The sequence below is a fragment of the Alexandromys fortis genome, unplaced genomic scaffold (assembly GCF_014885135.2).
Source record: "Alexandromys fortis isolate MF-2015 unplaced genomic scaffold, M_Fortis_MF-2015_v1.1 scaffold_116, whole genome shotgun sequence".
NCBI classification, from domain to species: Eukaryota; Metazoa; Chordata; class Mammalia; order Rodentia; family Cricetidae; genus Alexandromys; species Alexandromys fortis.
Genome location: NW_026067998.1, coordinates 5,685,218 through 5,706,356, shown reverse-complemented (window position 1 = coordinate 5,706,356; position 21,139 = coordinate 5,685,218). Strand labels below are relative to the sequence as shown.

General features: G+C 38.7%; 1 protein-coding gene across 6 annotated transcripts; it reads right to left on the bottom strand.

The window, feature by feature from the left end:
* Positions 1-916: 916 nt before the first annotated feature.
* Positions 917-20,712, bottom strand: LOC126512626 (zinc finger protein 431-like). 6 transcript variants are annotated; one of them, XM_050160484.1, is made up of 5 exons: positions 20,584-20,705; positions 16,968-17,118; positions 12,387-12,513; positions 12,121-12,181; positions 9,458-10,464 (listed from the first exon to the last, which is right to left on the bottom strand). In XM_050160484.1, the coding sequence occupies exons 3-5, from the start codon at positions 12,418-12,420 to the stop codon at positions 9,747-9,749; spliced, it is 813 nt and encodes a 270-aa protein (XP_050016441.1). In that variant the 5' UTR covers positions 12,421-12,513; positions 16,968-17,118; positions 20,584-20,705; the 3' UTR covers positions 9,458-9,746. The 6 variants fall into 6 exon arrangements, with proteins under 6 accessions (XP_050016445.1, XP_050016443.1, XP_050016441.1 ...); XM_050160485.1 differs by lacking the exon at positions 20,584-20,705 and adding an exon at positions 18,040-18,051; XM_050160488.1 differs by lacking the exons at positions 9,458-10,464; positions 16,968-17,118 and adding an exon at positions 917-1,041 and having other exon boundaries at positions 20,584-20,712.
* Between the last annotated feature and the right edge of the window lie 427 nt (positions 20,713-21,139).

Genomic DNA, 21,139 nt, shown 5'->3' with positions numbered 1-21,139 from the left:
ACTTAGCTTCTTTAGGATCGCGAACTATAGGCTCAATGCCCTTTGTTTATGGCTAGAATCCACTAATGAGTGAGTACATATCATATTTATATTTTTGGGTCTGGGTTATCTCACTCAAGATAGTGTTTTCTATTTCCATCCATTTGCATGCAAAATTCAAGATGTCATTTTTTTTTTTACCACTGAGTAATACTCTAATGTGTATATGTGCCACACTTTCTTTATCCATTCTTCCATTGAGGGGCATCTAGGTTGTTTCCAGGTTCTGGCTATTCCAAATAATGCTGCTATGAACAGAATTGAACAAATGCTTTTGTAGTATGATTGATCATCTTTTGGGCATATTCCCAAGAGTTGTATTGCTAGATCCTAAGGTAGGTTGATTCCCAGTTTTCTGAGAAACTGCCATGCTAATTTTCAAAGTGGTTGTACCAGTTTGCATTCCCACCAGCAATGGATGAGTGTTTCCCTTACACCACATCCTCTCCAGCATAAGCTATCATTAGTGTTTTTGATCTTAGCCATTCTGACAAGATTAAGATGATACCTTAGAGTTGTTTAGATTTGTATTTCTGTGATAGCTAAGGAAGTTGAACTTTTCCTTAAATATCTTTTGGACACTTGAAATTCTTCTGTTGAGAATTCTCTGTTTAGTTCAGTATGCCATTTTTTTTTGGTTTTGAAGGTTTTTTTTTTCATGAACATTCTCCTACCCAAAGTTAAAAAGTTGAGTGCAATAATGTTTCACCTTAGCTAGCAACAATGTTTCACCTTAGTTAGCAACAATGTTTCACCTTAGTTAGCAACAATGTTTCACCTTAGCTAGCAACAATGTTTCACCTTAGTTAGCAACAATGTTTCACCTTAGTTAGCAATAATGTTTCACATTAGTTAGGACAATGTTTCACCTTAGTGACAATAATGTTTCGCCTTAGTCCCTTTACCTTAGTTCTCTGTTCATTTGAAGATTTCCTTCCACCTTTCTCACTGCATGGGAATGAGCTCAAATGTTAATTATGGAACTGGCCTGTGTGCCTCCACCTAAAAAAATAAAGAAAAGAAAATGCGCGAGCATTCTTCTAGGAAATAAGTTTGTGGCCCAACTGGAGTAATCGTACTGATCTTTTTTTTCTTTTTATTAAAAATTTCTGCCTCCTCCCTGCCTTCCTTTTCTCTCCCCCTCCCCCCTCCCCCTTCTACTCCCCTCCCCCTCCCTCTCCAGTCCGAAGAACAGTCAGGGTTCCCTGTCCTGTGGGAAGTCTGGGTTATTTAGACTATTAATGTCTAATTTCTTGATTTCTTTATATATTTTGGATAGCAGTCATTAGTCTGATGTGGGGTTGGTGAAGATCTTTTCTCATTCAGTAGGATGCACTGTGTCTTTTGATTTACAGATGCTTCTCAGTTTCAGAATGGTCCATTTATTTATTGTTGCTCTTAGGGTCTGTGCTACTGGCATTATGTTTAGAAAGTGGTCCCCTGTGCCCTTGCATTGGAGATTACTTCCCATTTTCAGGTCTTTAATCCATTTGGATTTGAGTTTTGTGCATGGTGATAGTATGGATCTATTTTCATTCGTCTACAGGTTGACATCCAGTTATACCAGCACCGTTTATTGAAGATGATTTATTTTTTCAATTGTGTAATTTTATCTTCTTTGTGAAAAATTAGGTGTTCATAGGTGTGTGGGTTAATATCCAGGTCTTCAATTCGATTCCATGGGTCAACCTCTCTGTTTTTATGCTAATACCAAGCTGTTTTCATTACTGTAGCTCTATAATAGAGCTTGATGGTGATGCCTCCAGAAGTTCCTTTATTGCATAGGATTGTTTTGGGTATCCTGTTTGTTTTTGTTGTTTGCTTTTCCATATGAAGTTGATTATTGTTCTTTCAAGGTATGTGAAGAATTGTGTTGGGATTTTGATGGGGATTGCATTGAATCTGTAGATTGCTTTTGGTAGGATTGGCATTTTTACTATGTTGATCCTTCTTATCCAAGAATATGGGAGATCTTTCCATTTTCTGGTATCTTCTTCAATGTCTTTCTTCAAAGACTTAAAGTTATTGTCAAATTGGTCTTTCACTTCCTTGGTTAGTGTTACCCCAAGATATTTTATGTTATTTGTGGCCATTGTGAAATAATTTCTCTGATTTCCTTCTCAGCTTCTTTATCATTTGTGTATAGGAGGGATATTGATTTTTTTTGAGTTGATCTTGTATCCTGCCACATCACTGAAGGTATTTATCAGTTGTAGGAGTTTTCTGGTAGAGAACTTATGTACACTATCATATCATCTGCAAATAAAAGTTTGACTTCTTCCTTTCCAATTTGAATCCCCCTGATCTCTTTTTGTTGCCTTATTGCTATTGCTAAAACTTCAAGAACTATGCTGAAGAAATGTAGAGCATGGTCAACTTTGTCTTATTCCTGATTGTAATGGAATTTCTTTGAGTTATTGACACATCCTTTATTCAGTTCTTGAGGTATGGTGTTTTGAGAAATGTTTGATATATTAGCAGCTTTACAAGTTTCTTGAACCCTTCAACAGGAGTTGAACATGGTTTTTAGATAGACTAAGTCATTTTTAAGAGATTTCCTGTGGAAGAAGAAAAGAACTGATTTCGATGAGATGTCTCAGTACTTGTCCCTGTGGCCAAGGGTATCACCAAGCTGATAAGGACAAATTAACCATTTACTTTTAGGAACCAAACCTGAATTTAATTATCTTATTATAGAACTATATATTTTAATTTTGAATAGTGATTGCAGAAATTTATGATACAAATAATTATACAGTCTGAAAATATGAAATCCAACAAAGTCTTTTTGATAACTTGTATTTTCTTAAAAAATTTTAAAAGATTGTTACAGCTATCAAGAAGCTAAACATGTAGAACAGAAATTTTGTATGGATACAAAATTTATACTCATATTGTAACACCTAATTATATAACTTTATACCTATGAGCTAAAAGATTTTTATTTCAGGTACATCTATAAGTTTTGGAATATGTTTGCCCTTGGGGATGAAGCATGCTGTCTAGTTCTCCTGGTTGAGTTAGCTTTTGTTCTAAAGTTTTCAAATGTTCTGTTAATTCACTAGTGTGGAATTTTCCCAGCATCTTTATGTAAACATTTATTGCTATTAAATTTCCTCCTAATACTGCATTCATTGTGTCACCTAAATTTGGATATGTTGTGTGGTCATTTCTATTAAATTTTAGGACGTCTTTAATTTTTTTCCCTTTATTTCTTCCTTGACCCATTGATGCTTCAGGTGAGAATTGTTTAATTCCCACGTGTTTGTGGGCCTTCTAGAATTAATGTTATTGTTGAATTCTAATGTTAAGCCATAGTGATCCAATAAGATACATAGTGTTTTTCCAATTTAATATCTGTTGAGGTTTTCTTTATTACCTTGTGTGTTGTCAATTTTTGAAAAGGTTCCCTGAGGTGTTGAGAAGAAGGTATACTATTTTATGTTTGGATGGAATGTTCTATAGATGTTATGACTTAAATCCATTTGAGTCATAACATTTGTTAGTCACCGTATTTCTCTGTTAATTTTTTGACTATTAATTTATATTTATTAACTATACATTACATTTATAAATATTGCATTTATTTATAACTCTCTGTTAATTTTTTGTCTGACATACAAGTCCCACAGCAAGAGTGGAGTGTTGAAGTCTCCCATTACTAATGTGTGGGGTTCAATGTGTGGTCTAGCTTTAGAAGTGTTTCTTGCACATATGAGGGAATCCTTGTATTTGGGACATAAATGTTCAGTTTGAGAGTTCTTCTTGATGTTTTTTCCTGTGATAATATGAAATGTCCTTCTTTGTTTCTTTTGTTTGATTTTAGTTTGAAGTCTATTTTGTTAGATATTAGGATATCTATGCCAGCTTGTTTTATATGTCCATTTAATTGGGAAAATGTTCCCAAACCTTTACTGAGGCCATAAATATCTTTGAGGTTGAAGTTTGTTTCTTGTATGCAGCAATAGATTCTGTTTTTGTATCAAATCTGTTAGCCTGTGTCTTTTTATAGGTGAGTTGAGTCCATTTATATTAAGGGACATTAAAAAAAACCAGTGAATGCTATCTCCTGTTAATTTAGTTTTTGCTGTTGATTACGTTACTTTGTGTGTTTTGCCCTACTTTGGAATTTGCTGTCAATTATCAGTGTTTTTGTTGATGTAGCCAACTTTCTTAGATTTGAGTTTTCCTTCTAATATCTTATGTAGGGCTGGGTTTGTGGCCAGGTATTGGTTAAATCTGGTTCTGTCGTGGAGTTTCTTGTTTTGTCCATCTATGGTGATTGAAAACTTTGCTGGGCACAGTAGTCTGAGCTGGCATCCATGTTCTCTTAATGTCAGCATAATGCTTGACCAGAACCTTCTGGCTTTGCTTCCATTGAGAAGTCAGGAATAATTCTGATGGGTCTGTCTTTATATGTCACTTGTCCTGTTTTCTTTGCAGCTCTTAATATTATTTCTTTATTTTGTATGTTTAGTGTTTTGATTATTATGTGGCAAGGGGAATTTTTTTGATCGTTTATTTAGTGTTCTGTAAGCTATTTGTATTTTCATAGGTATTTATTTTTTTAGGTTGGGAAAGTTTTCTTTTTTGAGTTTTTTAAATATATTTTTGTGCTTTTGTTTGAACTTCTTCTACTAGACCTATTATTATTGCATTTGGTCTTTTCATGGTGTTCTATATTTCCAGGATATTTTGTGTTAAGCTTTTGTTATATTTAATGTTTTCTTTGACTGATGAGTCGATTTCCTCTATTGTATCTTCAGTGCTTGAGTTTCTGTCTTCTCCCTTGTACTCTGCTGTTTATGCTTGTATTTGTGGTTCCTGATTGCTTTTTCATGATTTTGTTTCTATAATTCCCTTGGCTTGTGTTTTCTTTATTGTCTCTATTTCAGTTTTCAAGTCATGAATAGTTTCTTTCATATGTTTGATTGCTCTTTCTTGGTTTTCTTTAAGGGAATTGTTGATGTCTTTTAATTTTTTTTGTCTTCCCCTCAATTTTTTTTTTCTTTTTGAGGGAATTTTCCATTTCCTCTTTAAGGGCCTCAAACATTCTCCTAAAGTTATTTTTTATGTCATTTTCTTCTGCTTCAGCTGTTCAAGTCTTGCTGTTGTATGGTCACTAGTTTTTACTGGTGTTGTGTTGTTCTTTGTGGTGTTGCATATGCTCTTACCTTGTATACCCATCTTTTCCTTTGATTGATGTAGTTGGGGCTGTGATCAATGTTCCAGCTGCAAGTAGATCCAAGGCTCAGATGGCTGCTCCTCATGGTACAGTAGGGCCACAGTTCCAGTCACCATGTTGGTCACTCCATGTTCCTGGAGGTTACTTGACACTCCCATTCTTTGCTCAGCAATACCAGGGGGTCATTCAGGCCTGCTCCCAAAGAGTTTGCTTGCTTGGGGCACTTTCTGCTGAGGTTGCTGCCTTTGGTCTATTCTGGTAGAAGTTCTGGCTCAGGTCTTCTCCCTTGGCATTCCTGATTTGTGCTCCAGATCCACAGAGGTCTCTGGTTGCTGCCTACTCCCTCAGAGGTCCCAGACCCATGCCTGGACCAGCAGAGGTCCTGGCTCAGGCCTAACTCAGAGGTTCCAGACCCATGCCTGGACCCTCAGAGGTCTCTGGTTCTGGCCTATTCCCTCAGCAGCTGCTCCCTTGTACCTGCTCCTGTGGAGTTCACTGTCTCAGGATTGCTCTGGCCTAGGTTGCTGGATCAGTTCTGTTTCTGTAAATATCCCTAGTCTGTGTCCACTCCTGCAGAGTTCCCTGGCTCAGGCTCAGACCTGCAAAGGTCTGTGGCTCTAGTCTATTCCTTTGCAAACCCAAAATTTTGGTGTGACCAGACCCACAAAGGTGCTACTCCCTTGGAGGTCCCAGACTTATGTCTGGACCCAAAGAGGTCTCTGGGAAGTCCTTCTGTCTATGTATTGATTTTATTGGTTAAGGAATAAATATGTTTCAGCCAGTAGCTTAGTGATGGAGGAAGGACATTGGTTAATTATAATAAAGAAACTGCCTTGGTCCATTTTATTGGTTAGAACATAGGTGGGTGGAGTATACAGAAGAGAATGCTGGGAGAAAGAAGCTGAATCAGAGAGTCGCCATGGTTCTCCCACTCCAGACAGACGCAGGTTAAGATCCTCTCTGGTAAGCCACCTCATGGGCTACACAGAATATTAGAAATGGGTTAGAACAATATGTAAGAGCTAGCCAATAAGAGGCTACAGATAACGGGCCAGGCAGTGTTTAAAAAAATACAGTTTCCATGTAATTATTTCGGGTATAAGCTAGCCATGCGGGCGGCCGGGTGCCGGGGATGCAGAACTAGACAGGAAAACTAAACTGAATTCTGGGAAAAAGAAGGTGGAGTCATGTAGCCTCTGGGGACAGTTGTCTGTGCTGGAGCCTGCCAAAACTTTGCCAATAGGCCATGACCTCGTGGTAATGCACAGATAAATGGTGATGGATTAGTTTAGGATATAAACATTAGTCAATAATACACTTAAGCTATTGGCCAAACAGTATTGCAATTAATACAGATTTCTGTGAGATCATTTCAGGAGTCTGTGTGATTGGCAAACAAACAAGTGGACTCCACATACAGCATTCAATGGCTTTCTCCCCCTCTGTGAATGGGCTCTTCGCATGGCCTCTTATTGTCATTGTTAACACAGTCCTCTTAAGTGAGTAATGATAACAAATGATCTTGTTGAGACAAGTCAAAGTCTAGTAAGATTATAGTAGATAATGTTCCATAATTTGAGATATGATTTTTCTTTTCAGAAACTTTTTGAGACAGGACATCACCACCTAGTCATGGCTGATCTGGAACTCACTATGTGGACAAAGTTGGTCTGAAATTCAGGGAGCTCATCCTCCCACTGTCTACCATGTCCTGGGATCACAGGCATGCATGAGACCCAGCTATGTCTTATTATTACTCTATGTATAAGTCAGAGAAATATGGGTAAAAAATAATATGTAAAAATCAACAATCAATGTTTTGATTAATGGTCACTTTTGAAATTCTACAATAACAATTTGAATTTGCAACTTGTTACATATATTTTCAATAACTGCACCACTTGCTTTGTTAATCTCATCCATTAAGATGTTTGAACTGTGTTTGAGTGCATACATCTGTTCCTTTGTGATTTTGTGATAGTGATAAGATAGTAGAGGTTTCTATTATCTACTTCCTCCATGTGAGCTCTAGAGATGAAACCACGGGAGTTGTCTGGCTACCCATGACCTAATGGTATTTATTTGGGCTTCAAGATTATTTATGTTTTGATGGGTGATTGTGCATATGCCACAGACCAAGTGCAGAAATAAGAGAAAAATTGCCAGAAGACATATGGGTCTCCCAGAGATAGAACTCAGGTCATCAGGCTTAGCAGCAACTGAATTTTGCTACTGAGACAATTCTTTGGCATTCACTTTTGTTCTGCAAAAGTTTTATGAACAAACATCCAGTCCTTAGAATTAATTAACACAAACAAAATAAAAATACAATAGTATATAATTTTCATTTGCAAATAAGATTTGAAAGATTTACGCCATAAGGGACCTTGGTAGGTATCACTGAGGGTGAGGGACCATGGGCAAAAAAACAGAATATGTCATGCAGAGTGTTTGGGGAGTATGAAGTTTTATTTAGGAAGATGCTATTAGAAGGCTATGAGAGAGGATTGGAGAGAAATAGGTACAGACAGACAGAGAGGAGATAGTAGAGGGAGAAGGGGGGAATGCCGAGAGCTTCCTCTTCAGAAGAAAGGCAGGAAGAGAGAGGGAAAGGTGGGCAATAGGAGCTTGCCTCAATGGGCAGAGAGATTGGTAGTGGACAGAAGTTGTCTCTTAAAGGGACAGGGGACTGACAAAGAAGGTCAGTATAATCATAATAGAAATTATTACTCAAATTATCCTCTTTTCCTCCATTCTTAAACAACAATATATTAACAACTTAAAAAGAAGAGGTAATATTCAATTTATCTTCTTTGAGCAGTAGTGAAATGGCTCAGTGTGAAATGTCTGTGGTGTACAAGACTGGAACCTGACATGATCACCATATGAAGATGGCCAAAAGAAGATTCTATAAAGTTGCCTTCTAGTCTCCACATATCTGCCATGTCCTACAAATCCAGAATCCCATTACAGACACATAAAAGAGAATTTTTAATATAAATCTCATTGCTGTTAAATTATCTGGCATCCATGAATAACGTGATTAGAAGGCAGTACTTCAAGACGAAGAGACAAATGGATAAGTAATCGGGACACGAAGAAGAAAATGAAACACTAAATAATATATAAATATCCATAGCAATCAAGCTATGTTATGAAATATAGAGTTGATTGCTGATTATCCTACTTTATTATATGTCAACCAGATAAAAGAAAATCCTGCTTTGAATATGCACATGAGATATTTACTGTTTCTTATATTCTCTATTATTCAGTAATTTCACATCAATATCATTAAAACATGTTATATCACAACAAATGAAAAGGCACAAATATACATCCATCAATGTTTACAGCTGGATTAGTTATCTAATGTAAATGAAGTGCACTGTGAAATAGAAAATAGTTATATCATTATTTAAATTTGCAGGAATTTCCTTTATATGAGTTTTCAGGGGCAAACAAAATAAAGGACACTACAGTGCTTGGACAGATGGTTAATATTGTCAGATGTATTTTTCTCCAGAGTCAACCCTCCTGTGTACCTTAATAACTATGCTGCCAGCCAGGTGGTGGTGGCACATAACTTTAATCCCAGCACTTGGGAGGCAGAGGCAGACGGATCTCTGTGAGTTTAGGGACAACCTGGTCTACAAGAGCTAGTTCCAGGATGGGCCCCAAAGCTACAGAGAAAACCTATCTCAGAAAAATATAAATAAAAATAATGTATGTTGGCAGAAGATCTTGCCAAATCCTTTATAGTTAGACTCCCTTCAGTATTGGTTTTGCAAGTCCTCAAAGAACACTGTAATATGAAAAGGTTTTAACAGATTTGATTGTGAACTAAAAGCTCATTCTTGTAGAAAAACTACCATGAAATAAAAATAAATAACCACACTGACTATACTTATAGGGTTTCTTTGCAGCATATTTTCTCATGAATTGGAAGACTTCTGATACGTGCAAAAACTTTACCATATTGGTCACATTCATATATTTGCTTTCCAGTATGTGTTCTTTTGTTTTTGTAGATTATTATGATGTTCTCCAGTATGTTTTCTTATATAAGACAAAAGATTACTGTGACTTGCAAAGGTTTTAACACACTTATTACATTGTTCAGATTTCTCTCCAGTGTGTATTCTTTTNTTTCGAGACAGGGTTTCTCTGTGGCTTTGGAGCCTGTCCTGGAACTAGCTCTGTAGACCAGGCTGGTCTCGAACTCACAGAGATCTGCCTGCCTCTGCTTCCCGAGTGCTGGGATTAAAGGCATGTGCCACCATCGCCCAGCTCAGTGTGTATTCTTTTATGCCTTTAGGATGACTGCTCTGTGAAAAGACTTTACCACACTGAACAGATTCATAGGGTTTCTCTGCAGTATGTGTTCTTTTATGCCTTAGAAGACTACTATGACATGTAAAGGTTTTATCACAATGATTACACTGATAATCTTTCTTTTTCATATATATAATTATTTGGAGAAGATTCTGATGTTAAAAAGCTTTCAAATACTGATTTACCATCACAGTTTCTCCTTAGTGTGTATTCTTTTATGTCTGCGAAGACTACTCAAATGTGTAAAGGCTTTACGACACTGATTACATTCATAGGATTTCTCTCCAGTGTGTATTCTTTTATGTATTTTAAGATAACTGTGCTGTGCAAAGGCTTTATGGCACTGATTACATTCATAGGGTTTCGCTCCAGTATGTGTTCTGTTATGCTTCTGAAGGTAATTGTGCTGTGCAAAGGCTTTATGGCACTGATTACATTCATAGGGTTTCTCACCACTATGTATACTTTTATGCCTTTGAAGATAACTGCAAGATGTAAAGGCTTTACCACAGTGATTGCATTCATAGGGTTTCTCTCCAGTATGTGTTCTTTTATGCCTGTGAAGATGACTGTGATATGTAAAGGCTTTAGCACACTGATCACACGTGTAGGGTTTCTCTCCAGTATGCGTTCTTTTATGCACCTGAAGAGTACTATAGCATGCATAAGCTTTAGAGCACTGATCACACGTGTAAGGTTTCTCTCCAGTATGTGTTCTTTTATGCTTCTGAAGATGACTGGGGCGTGTAAAAGCTTTACCACACTGATTACATTCATAGGGCTTTTGTCTAGAATGTGCTCGTTTATGAATTCGTAGTTGACTGTGACATGCAATGGCTTTATCGTGTTGAATATCTTCATAGGTCTTCTCTTCAAAATGAATTCTCTCATGCTTTTCAAAATGACTGTAATATGTAAAGGATTTAACACATTAACTATATTCAGAAGGTTACTTGGCATATGTAAAAGCTCTATCACATTCATTATAATGATCACTCTTTAGATCTGTATAAATTAATTTTACATATTGTCTAAATATATATGTATATATATATACACATACATATATGTATGTATATAAATGATCCTCTTGCCTGTACACCTCCACACCAGAAGAGGACATCAGGTATTATTATAAATGGTTATGAATCACCACCATGTGGTTACCAATGGGCCTTGATCTAATATTTTTCCCTTTTTTTCTTTTTTTATTGATTTTTATTGAGCTCTACTTTTTTCTCTGCTCACATCCCTGCCTCTCCCTTCCCCTTCAACCCTCTCCCAAGGTCCCCATGCACCAAATTCACTCAGGAGATTTTGCGTTTTTCTACTTCCCATGTAGATTAGATCTGTGTATGTCTCTCTTAGTGTCCTCATTGTTGTCTAGGTTCTCTGGGATTGTGATTTGTGGGCTGGTTTTCCTTGCTTTATGTTTAAAAATCACATATGAGTGAGTACATGTGATATTGTCTTTCTGTATCTGGGTTACCTCACTCAAAACGATGTTTTCTAGCCTTGGTCTAATTTTAAAGAGGAATTGGACCTAAAGTTTTTATCACTTCATTTAAACTCATGTTTTCCCCTACACTGTAGGTTGATATTCATCTTTGAAGATGTCTTTCATGGTAAGAGCTTTTATTACATGGTTCATATTTATAGCCTTTTGTTTTCTATATGAGATTTTTCACATATGTGAAGAGAACTGGAAAAACACAGAGCATTAAATAAATATTCACAAACTGTCCAAGAGTGTGAGTCATACTACATTTGCAAAGTGAACCAGGACAAACAGAAGTGTTTACAAATCCCCTAGTACTCATGAGGCTTTTCTGCAGGGTTACTTTGTTGATGTATTCCCAATGAAGCTGGAAAATCAATTATTTATAAACTTGAATCACAATCAACAAATCTATTCAAAGTAGACTACTACATGTCTTCTAATTGCTCAGAGACAGATACTGTTACTTCTTTCCATATCTTTATGTTCATATGGTTTCTATCCAGAGTGACAGTAAAGGAAGGATAACAAATAAACTATTTCCACCTTGCATTTCAATAGTTTGAATTTGGTCCACATAGACATGTGCTATAAGGATTATGGTTTTTCCACAAAAATTGTCCCTTGACTCTATCTGTCCATCTCAATAAACTCAGCAAATTCATCACCAGTATATAAGTCACACTAGCTTTCCTATGGTCTATTTGCTTATGAGAAGGTTTTGGCCAGATACTTATCACCTGTTCAAAGTGCACACCATTGTAATATGAGTGCTATGAAACTATCCAGATGGGCAGCTCTGCAGCACAGCTCTCACTCAGCTGTGATTCCACTGGTGATCTCTGTTGAGGTACTCTTTCCTTCTCTTCTTTCTTATTTCCTTGCAAACATAACTTTCCTCCCTGACATGGAGGTATTTGCTTTTTTTTTTTTTTTGGAATTTAATAATCATCAATACACTTTAAGCTGTGCTTATTTACATTGTTGTTTTCCTTTTAAAAATCCAGAACACATTAAACTTTCCTCAGAGGCACATTTATGTCAGCTTGCATATGTAAGTTACCTGCCATGTCTTCTAGAACTTTGAGACTGCTCTTCAATAGCATGAACTTCCCAATTGTAGCCTAAAATATATAATACCAGAAAATGTATGATATATTATTGGGAATTTTGAAAAATGTAAGTTAATATCTTCAATGAACCTTAGCACCATGCATGATTTATTCAGCACACTCTTCCTCTTTCTCAATTTAAATTACAGAAAACTCCCAATAAAAAAGAAAAACTTGCTTTCTGATTTTAAAATGTGAAGTCAATTTCACACCTTACCAATGGTAGTGAGGTTCCTGTAGGTCTCCAGCATCACATCTTCGTAGAGATTCTTCTGGGAAGGGTCCAGCAAAGCCCACTCTTCCGGGGTGAAGTTCACATGCACATCATTATAGGTCACTGCATTCTAATATATCCCATACATGTGAAAACAAAAGGCGTGATACCAACAACATTGTAAATGCATACTTATTTGACAGATTAGTCATCTATTTCTGGTGCTTTTCACACTTATTTTATGACAGGGACCTTATAATGTCATCATCACATCACTACAGAAGGAAACTGAATAGGAAGTTCACCTCTGTCATTTTTGCAATGTTTAAATGGGATACGCCTTGCAAGAGAAATGCAGTACTCAGTAAACGTCAGAGAAATTATATGACCTATTACTAACAACAAAAAAAATAATAGACATGAGCTGGGCAATGGTGGCGCATGCCTTTAAACCCAGCACTCGGGAGGCAGAGACAGATGGATCTCTGTGAGTTCAAGGTCAGCCTGGTCTACAAGAGCTAGATCCAGGACAGGAACAAAAAGCTACGGAGAAACCCTGTCTCAAAAAAATAAAAAAAAAATAATAGACATGTTGGGTTATTGATTCATGCCTTTAATTCCAGCACTTAGAAGGCAGAGGCAGGTATATCTATCTTTTTATATTCTAGATTTATGTTTTTCAAGGGAGACAAGGTCAAAATACATATTTTTGGCAAACACAGATGCCTGTAATTGTGCTGCAGTAAAAATCACAAACTAAGAATCCATGACCTTAAATTTTGTAATTTTTTTGTGTACAGAACCAATTCAACCTCAATAATTCATCCAAATTTGGGGTCTTTGTTGTAACAGATCCTGCCATGCCTTGAACAGAGTGTAGGAGTTTAAGTATGAAGTTGTTTACTTGGAATAGGAATCTCTTTGTCTATCCGTAACTTAGATTGAAGGCTGAGTTGGATGGATTCCTTCTAGGTATCCAGTGCTGAGCCAGGGCCTTTTCTTCCATGGTGCTAAACATGCTGAAATTTCCTACCTCTGTTTCACCATACGACTGACTTCTGAAACTACCAAGTGCTGACTTTCTCTACAAAACAGACTTTCTGCCACACTAGTTTCATTGCCAATAAACACCTTAATGAGATGTCAGTAATACCATCCAAAGAATTCTACATTCCATCTAAGATAGCATCCCATTCTTCTTTTTTTTTTTTTTCCTGAATTCAATTCCAGTTTATTACCTAGGAACTCATAGCACAGAGGCAGCCTCAGGCCAGTGGCTTCCTAATTGTTTAATTTAGCAGTTTCCCCCAGACTGCCTTCTTGTGCTCCTGGGACACAGGGCTTCTTGGTCCCTGGAAGAACACTGGCCACTCCTCTTCTTGCCCTTTGCTAAGTCCTCTTCCAGTCCCTACCCTCTAAATATCTAAGTGCCCCAGAGCTCGGTCTTCAGATATGTCTCTTCAAAGCTCTCTCTCAGATCTCATGGCTCTCCTACCTACCTGTGACAGCCCCCAGATGGATGTCCTGCCTAAACCTTCCCTGATGGGTTCCATACTGACAAACCTGACTGTGCCCTCAACCCCTTGTCTTAGACTCTGTGGCTATGTGACTGCCTCTCTAACACTAGCTACACAGAGACCCACATTGGAGCACCGGACTGAAATCTCAAGGTCCAAATCAGGAGCACAAGGAGAGAGAGCACGAGCAAGGAACTCAGGACCGCGAGGGGGGCACGCACACACTGAGACAATGGGGATGTCCTATCGGGAACTCACCAAGGCCAGGTGGCCTGGGTCTGAAAAAGCCTGGGTTAAAACCGGTCTCGCTGAACATAGCGGACAATGAGGACTACTGAGACCTCAAGAACAATGGCAATGGGTTTTTGATCCTACTGCACCTATTGGTTTTGTGGGAGCCTAGGCAGTTTGGATGCTCACCTTACTAGACCTGGATGGAGGTGGGTGGTCCTTGGACTTCCCACAGGGCAGGGAACCCTGATTGCTCTTTGGGCTGACGAGAGAGGGGGACTTGATTGGGGGAGGGGGAGGGAAAGGGGAGGTGGCGGTGGGGAAGAGACAGAAATCTTTAATTAATAAAGAAATAAATAAATTAAAAAAATCCCATTATTCTTAAATACTGCCTTATTCAGTTTCTTGCTGCGATGCCAGGAGCCATGTGACTTCTTCAAGTGACAAGGCCCGAGAATAGCATGAACAAATTCTCTTTGTGGCTCGGCCCTGGAGTATGGATGTCCAAAAATCTGAACCTATTTCCACCTTTTCTGAAGGTCAGAGAGTTTCAACTTGCTCCAAGTTATTGCCTTTCCACCCCCAAAGGTCAGAGAGTTGGAACTTACTTCTGTTCCTTCAAGGTTATTGTCTGTTTCTACCTCAAACAAAGGTTCCACACAGATTCAGATCAGAGAGTTCTGCTTGCTCTCAAGTTGATTTGCAACAGGTGTGGCTAATATCCAGACCTTGTATTTCAGGAATAGAGAAATATTATCTGTTCTAAGGATCCAACTAAGTTCCTATTCCAGGTGAGAGATCTGAATTCCATCCAGGGGAGGAATGGTTTTCCTGAGGCATGTTTTGGTCTAGGATGTGAGAGCTACTTGTCTTGTTCTAGTAAAAGAATGTTTGACTAAGAATGTAGCCTGCAACCCTCAACTGGTCTGTTCATTTCCTTGTATCAGGTTAATGTAGTTTTTTTTTTTAATCTTACTTCTGCCTTCTGGGGTCTGGGGTATTTTAAGCAAATGGAAATTAAAAGCAAAGGATTTCAATTTTCATTGGAACGCCCTCCTGGTACTACTCTACGTTTTCTGTTTTACTGCTTTTACTCTCATCTTTGTCCTCTTTACCGAACTTTCAAATTCCCATGCCCCTACCCTGATAAGTGATATTTGTATAGAAGCTGGTCTCTAACACTGGAGAACTGGACCCATTTTGGCAAAGCCTATGGACAGTTCTCTGCATAACTCTAGGCATGACCCCAGGAGCCTAGGTGCAAACACCTCTCAAGGAACAGGTTCTACCAGTAACAAATTCTCTTTGTGGCAAAGCCATGGAGAATTTAACCAACTTTTGGCAAAGCTGATGGATAATTTGCTGCATAATTCTGGACATGACCCCAGGAGCTTATTGCTGCCTCTTCTTCTTGTTTCTCTTATAAAAATTACTTTTGACTGCCTAAAGTTTTACTTTCTTAGAGTTATGGATGAAATGGCTTTTACGTAGGGAAAGCTTTCCTCTGGTGATTCTCCTCTGCATGAGCCTGAGAGGATGTTGTTAACAAAATACAGTGATCCTGAATTAGCTCCTAAAGCCTTTGATATTTCAAGGGTGACCATAAATTAAGGAGTCTCAAGAATAGGATATTATCTTTCCATTGCATTTGTGACCTGAATAGTGTCACAGTAGTCCATGACATCACAAATCTGGATAACTGTTTTTGGAGAGACTGATTTTAAGCACAACTGTCTTGGAGAAAAGGTCATAAGTAGACAGTATCAGGAGTTAATGGGAACAGTCTAGGAGTTAGGAAAGAAGCAGACTCATAGACAGCCATAGCATCCTCCTTTCTAACAACTGTGCTAATACTAAAGGAAGCTGAGAGGCAAGAGACAAGAGAACAAGGGATAAACAATCCCAACTATGAAAAATAAGCTTTTTAGTTATGTTCCTTACAGGATGATAGAATAACCTGCTCTATTCCCACAGGAGAAAGAATAGCACAGAACGTAGAATGAGTTGATTCAGCTTCAGCTGTGAGTGACTGTGAGAACTTAGGTTTCACTAGACGTAAACATTACCACTAGACACAACATTTTCTTTCACTCTTCATGATGCTTTAACCAGAAATGTTGCCAACCTGGCACACTGTTCTACCTGTAAGTGTGACTAGTTAGAAACCTTCTTGTGTTATTTGCTCTACTATTTATGCTTTTAATAGTAAAAGTATGAATCAAGTAGGTAATGGTTACCACTGGGAAAGTTGGGGCTGGAAGGAGAATAAGAGAACAAGCGGGAAATTATGGTAACCATTATTAGAAACTTGAAGAACAAATTTCATTGTAAATCTGTTTATGCAACCTATTAAGACTGTATAAATATAAATGGCTCAGGCTATGCAGGACCATTCGTATGAAACAGGTGGTCAGGGTTTCATCATTGAGCAAACATCAAACGTTCATTACTGGTAATCAAACCAGTGAGGAATTAGGAGGTGGCACCGTGAACATGCATGAGAGGAAGGTAATTTACTGGACATTTGTGTAGTGTGAAAAGAACTTCTCCCTGAGTAACCTGCAGAGCCTCTGGGAATGAGTCCAGGCGAGGAACAGTAGACAACTGAAGAACTTCTGAGAAGGTTGGGATGAAGAAAATGGATAGAATACAAAAATAAGTGACGTTCCATCATTTTCCAGATAAACAACAATGTAATTAGACTATACCTAGTAAAATCACACGATATAGATGACACCAACGATAAAAGGACACACAAAGGGAGATCTACAAATTTTCCATGGGCTGTTAGCCAAGAACTACAAGATTTTAACAAAATAAAAATCAAAGAAGTCACCCTGGGTCCCGCAGTTCTCTCCTTTTCCCGTGATACAGAATGGCTTGAGCAAGAAGGGCTGTTCCACCAAAACTGAATAGATTTTTCTAGACGCCTTCAGGTGTTTCTCCATTGTAGAAAATACTTCTGACTACTAGAAGAATCTCATTCCCTTATGATAAAGAAAAGGATGTCTCTTAGGATCACTTAGAAACTCTTTTGCTTCCTGTAACTGATGATTGGATGTGAAGAAATGAAGACCAAATCAAAACAAATGCAAGATAACAGATATTTAAGTAGACATTGTGTGGTTTGTATTATACAACCAAAGCAACTTGTTTTCCATATGTGTATAAGTGGTACACCAGATAAGATTGTTTCAGATTTCCTATATCTGGAGTAACAGACTTGGGTGCTGGTTTCTATATTCAGGTCAACCCCAAGAAGGACACTTGCTAAATGACATGCCCAGCCCACATAGTACATTTTACCCAATAAACTAAAAGTATTTCACAGATTAACAAAAACCTGAATAAAGAAAGAAGTAGGTAAATGCTGCCTGGGAACCTGATGCATCAGTATTAAGATTTTTGGAATGTGACCAGGTAGGCTGCCTGCAGACCTCCCTTCCCCACTATCTGTTACCTAAGACCCAATACCCAGGGTTACCCCTAGAGCTGCAACAGATCACCAGCTATAAATTCCTCTCACTTGTCCATGTCTCTGTGGATTCCCAGAACATCGTCACCGGCCCATCCCTTCTTGTCTTTCTTCCGCGTCCCCACTACAGCTGATTCAGACCACCCTCCAGCTCAAATACTCACCGCATCTGCCAGATGACCAGGTAAGCTATTTGCATATCTACCATATTATCTGTTACCCTAGATCCAGTTTTCACAGTTGCCCCTAACGTTGGACTAGAACACAAGAGACAGCTTCCCATTACCCTTACCCTTTCTCCAGGCCTCCAATAAATACCTAGGATAATCTCCCACTGGCTTCCCCTTCCTCTAGCTTCCAACACCAGACCAGCAAGGATTCTCCTCTGAACACACCAGCCAAGGTCAGAAAAAAAAAAAAAGGCACTACTCACCAACTACACGCTCTGAAATTCCAGGGAGCAAACAGAAACCTAGGGGAAAAAAAAACTCCCATCCAACCAAGACTTTCCCAGAAATCAGCACCTAGACATAATTCCTCCAAACCCAGATTCCTAGACATAGGAACATAATCCACAACAGCCAGGGAAGTATGTCACAACAAAGCCCGGGTATCCTATCTCAGCTGCTCCAAATATTCCAACAGGGCTGAACGATGACAAAAAGAGATTAAAACTATATAAAGATGGCAAAGGCTCTTAAAAGGAAACTTATTAAGTTCCTCAAATAAATTCAGGGAAACAAAAAAAATTGTAGGAAACAAATAAATCCCAAAATAAAGAGAAAAAACCAATAGTTGCAGAAAATAAATAAATCTTTTCAAGACCTGAAAATGAAAATGGAAGAAATAAAGTGAGGGAATTCTGGAAATGAAAGCAGCCTGGAAGGAGAAGAGAGCTGTCTGCCAGCACTGGGCTCACAGTCAGGAATAGGTGTTCACAGCAATGTTCAGTTTCATACAGGGAGGCAAGCTCCAGCTAGAGGGGATGTTGACTCAGTCCAGTATTTTCCAGTTGTCCTGATGCTGTGACCCTTTTTATATAGTTGCTATTGTAGTGGTATTCTCCCCCATTATCTCCATTGCTACTTCATAACTGCAATTTTGCTACTGTTATGTACTGTATAACAAACATCTGTGTTTTCTGATGGACTTAGGTGACCCCTGATCCAGGGTTTTGACCATGAAGGGTCATGACCCATAGAGTTACAACCACTATTCTAAACTGATATAAATATATAAATACATAGATAAATAGCAATTAAGGAAAAAAATGAAATGAAATTCTTAATGACTAGGAGATGTCTGGAAAATAGACACAACAAAGCATAGAGCAGTAATGCTTTTAAAATGAAATTTAAAAAAGGGTATCAGTAATTGACTTGTTAAAGAGATAAGTATAACTGGAAGAACACTTAGCTAGAATGACTGAAAAAAAGTGGGCATTCATTGTAGAGAGAATGTCATCCATAAGAGACTGTATGACTTTGTCTCATGTAAAACATGAGCTGCCGAGTGCTTTAAGTTGACAAAGAGTGACAGTCAATGGCCTGCATCTCAAACCTCTCAGGTGACCTTACTGTGTCAACCAGGATTGCACACATCTGCATGGGAGAGTTCACTAATTGAAAATTAAATATTTATTGGTTAAAGCTACCCTCCCTAAATTCTATTCTCATCAATTACGTTTATCTTTATTCACGTGGAAAGAATTAATACATGCTGGGAAATACACAGAGTCACTCACTGTGCCCCTTCACATCCTTCTTTATGATGCAGAGCTCTGAGCTCACTGCTAAAACATTAGTCTGTGATCTATATCTACTGCCTAGTCCGTTTCCCCCTGCAGTACACACAGGACACTGTTCCTCCTCTTCTGCTCTGAAGGGAGAGCCAGGCTCCACATGCAAATCCCTTTACTCTTCCTGCAATTGACAGTCCACTCTGTGATTCAAACTGGTAATTTTAGGACTCTGTAACGGTGTAATCCAAAAACTTAGGGTGCTTAGTCAGAGGTCTAGCAAGGGCAATGTCCTCTGGGACTATAGACAAAGTTCAAATCAGTCTCAATCAACATTGAAGACCTTGTCTCAAAATTGAAGACTGTTTTTCAAAATGGCTTAAAAGGCAGCTGTTTAAGAATTGATATGTTTTATGTCACAACAGGACTTAATGTTGGTTGTGACCCTTTAATGCCCCCTTAAGGAGCATGATAGAGGCCTGCTCTTTGAAGTAGGGGAGGGGGACTTTTGGCCCAGAGTAAAACAGTGTTTAATCTTTTGTTTTTTTCTGGGAATGTAGCTAATGGCTGATTAATGCTGGTTAACAAACATTTACATTTGACCTTAGTAACCTCTAACAGGCGTGGTTAGCAAACTACTTGTTTTGGGGGTATTTGCGAGACAATTCTTTCGCTAAATTCTACTTTATGTGACTTCATGTCTCTCTAAGATTTCGTAAATGCTTATACTATCAATAGTGTTACCACTAATTCTACTCTTCTGCATCAGTTTAGCAGGGGAACGCTACTCTACCTAGGACGTATCATTTAAAAGTTCCCCAAAATCAACCCAGATGGATCCTAAACCTAAATGCTAAATTTTACAAGCGCAGATCTTCTTGGAAGACACTACAGAGACCAGGGTTCTCTGAGTTTGTCAATCGTTCCTTCCTTATTGATAACACAAGTACTCAGACAGCAGTCTTTCCCAGTAAAGTCAACAGGAGGGACATTTCTAAGTACGATTACACGCCCCGATCTTTTCACAGATGCAGCCTGTGGAGTTAAATTATTCGCAAACGGCTGCCCCGGCCCAGGGAACGATAACGATCACGGAGAACAACCGCAGCAAGGCAGGAACGAACACGCCAAATTCAGCGTCTGCCCACTAGCTCCCACCCAGACAAGGGAGGGAAACACGGGCGTCCGTGGATCAGATGGCTGCTCCGCAGAGTTTGGGGACATCGGTCCCTCACTCACCATGGCGTGCCAAACTTCCCTGTTTGATGACAGACGCTCATAGTTCACCATGGTCCGACTGCACAGCTCAACCGTGATTCCCTGCACCTGGAACCCAAGACGCAGCAGACAGGTAATTTGCGACTTCCTCAGGAGTGCATACTAGGGAGGAAACAGGAAGAACCCTCCTACCTGACAAGCGCATTCGCTAGTGGCTCTGATTGGCAAAATGGTGCCTGAGTGACAGGACATAGTGAGAGGAATGGAACAACACGATGGTTCTTGGCCCTAGCTTTGCTTCTAAGCTCAGACCTATCCCAGATTGGATGGGAATTTGTGCCAAATTTGTGTAAAGCAACGGGTTCTGTTTTAAAACTAAGTATGCATAATCAGAAGGAGGCTAATCAGACAATGTTGCACAAAACAAACAGCGTAACTCAAGAATATAATTAAAAATGTTTGCAGTGGCATTAGGGCTGATAATCTCTGGCATGAAAGAGTTGGGTTCTCAGGACCTGAAGCACCCTCTTCACGAAGGATAGGGCTCCAGACCATTAACAACTCTAGCAAGCATCTT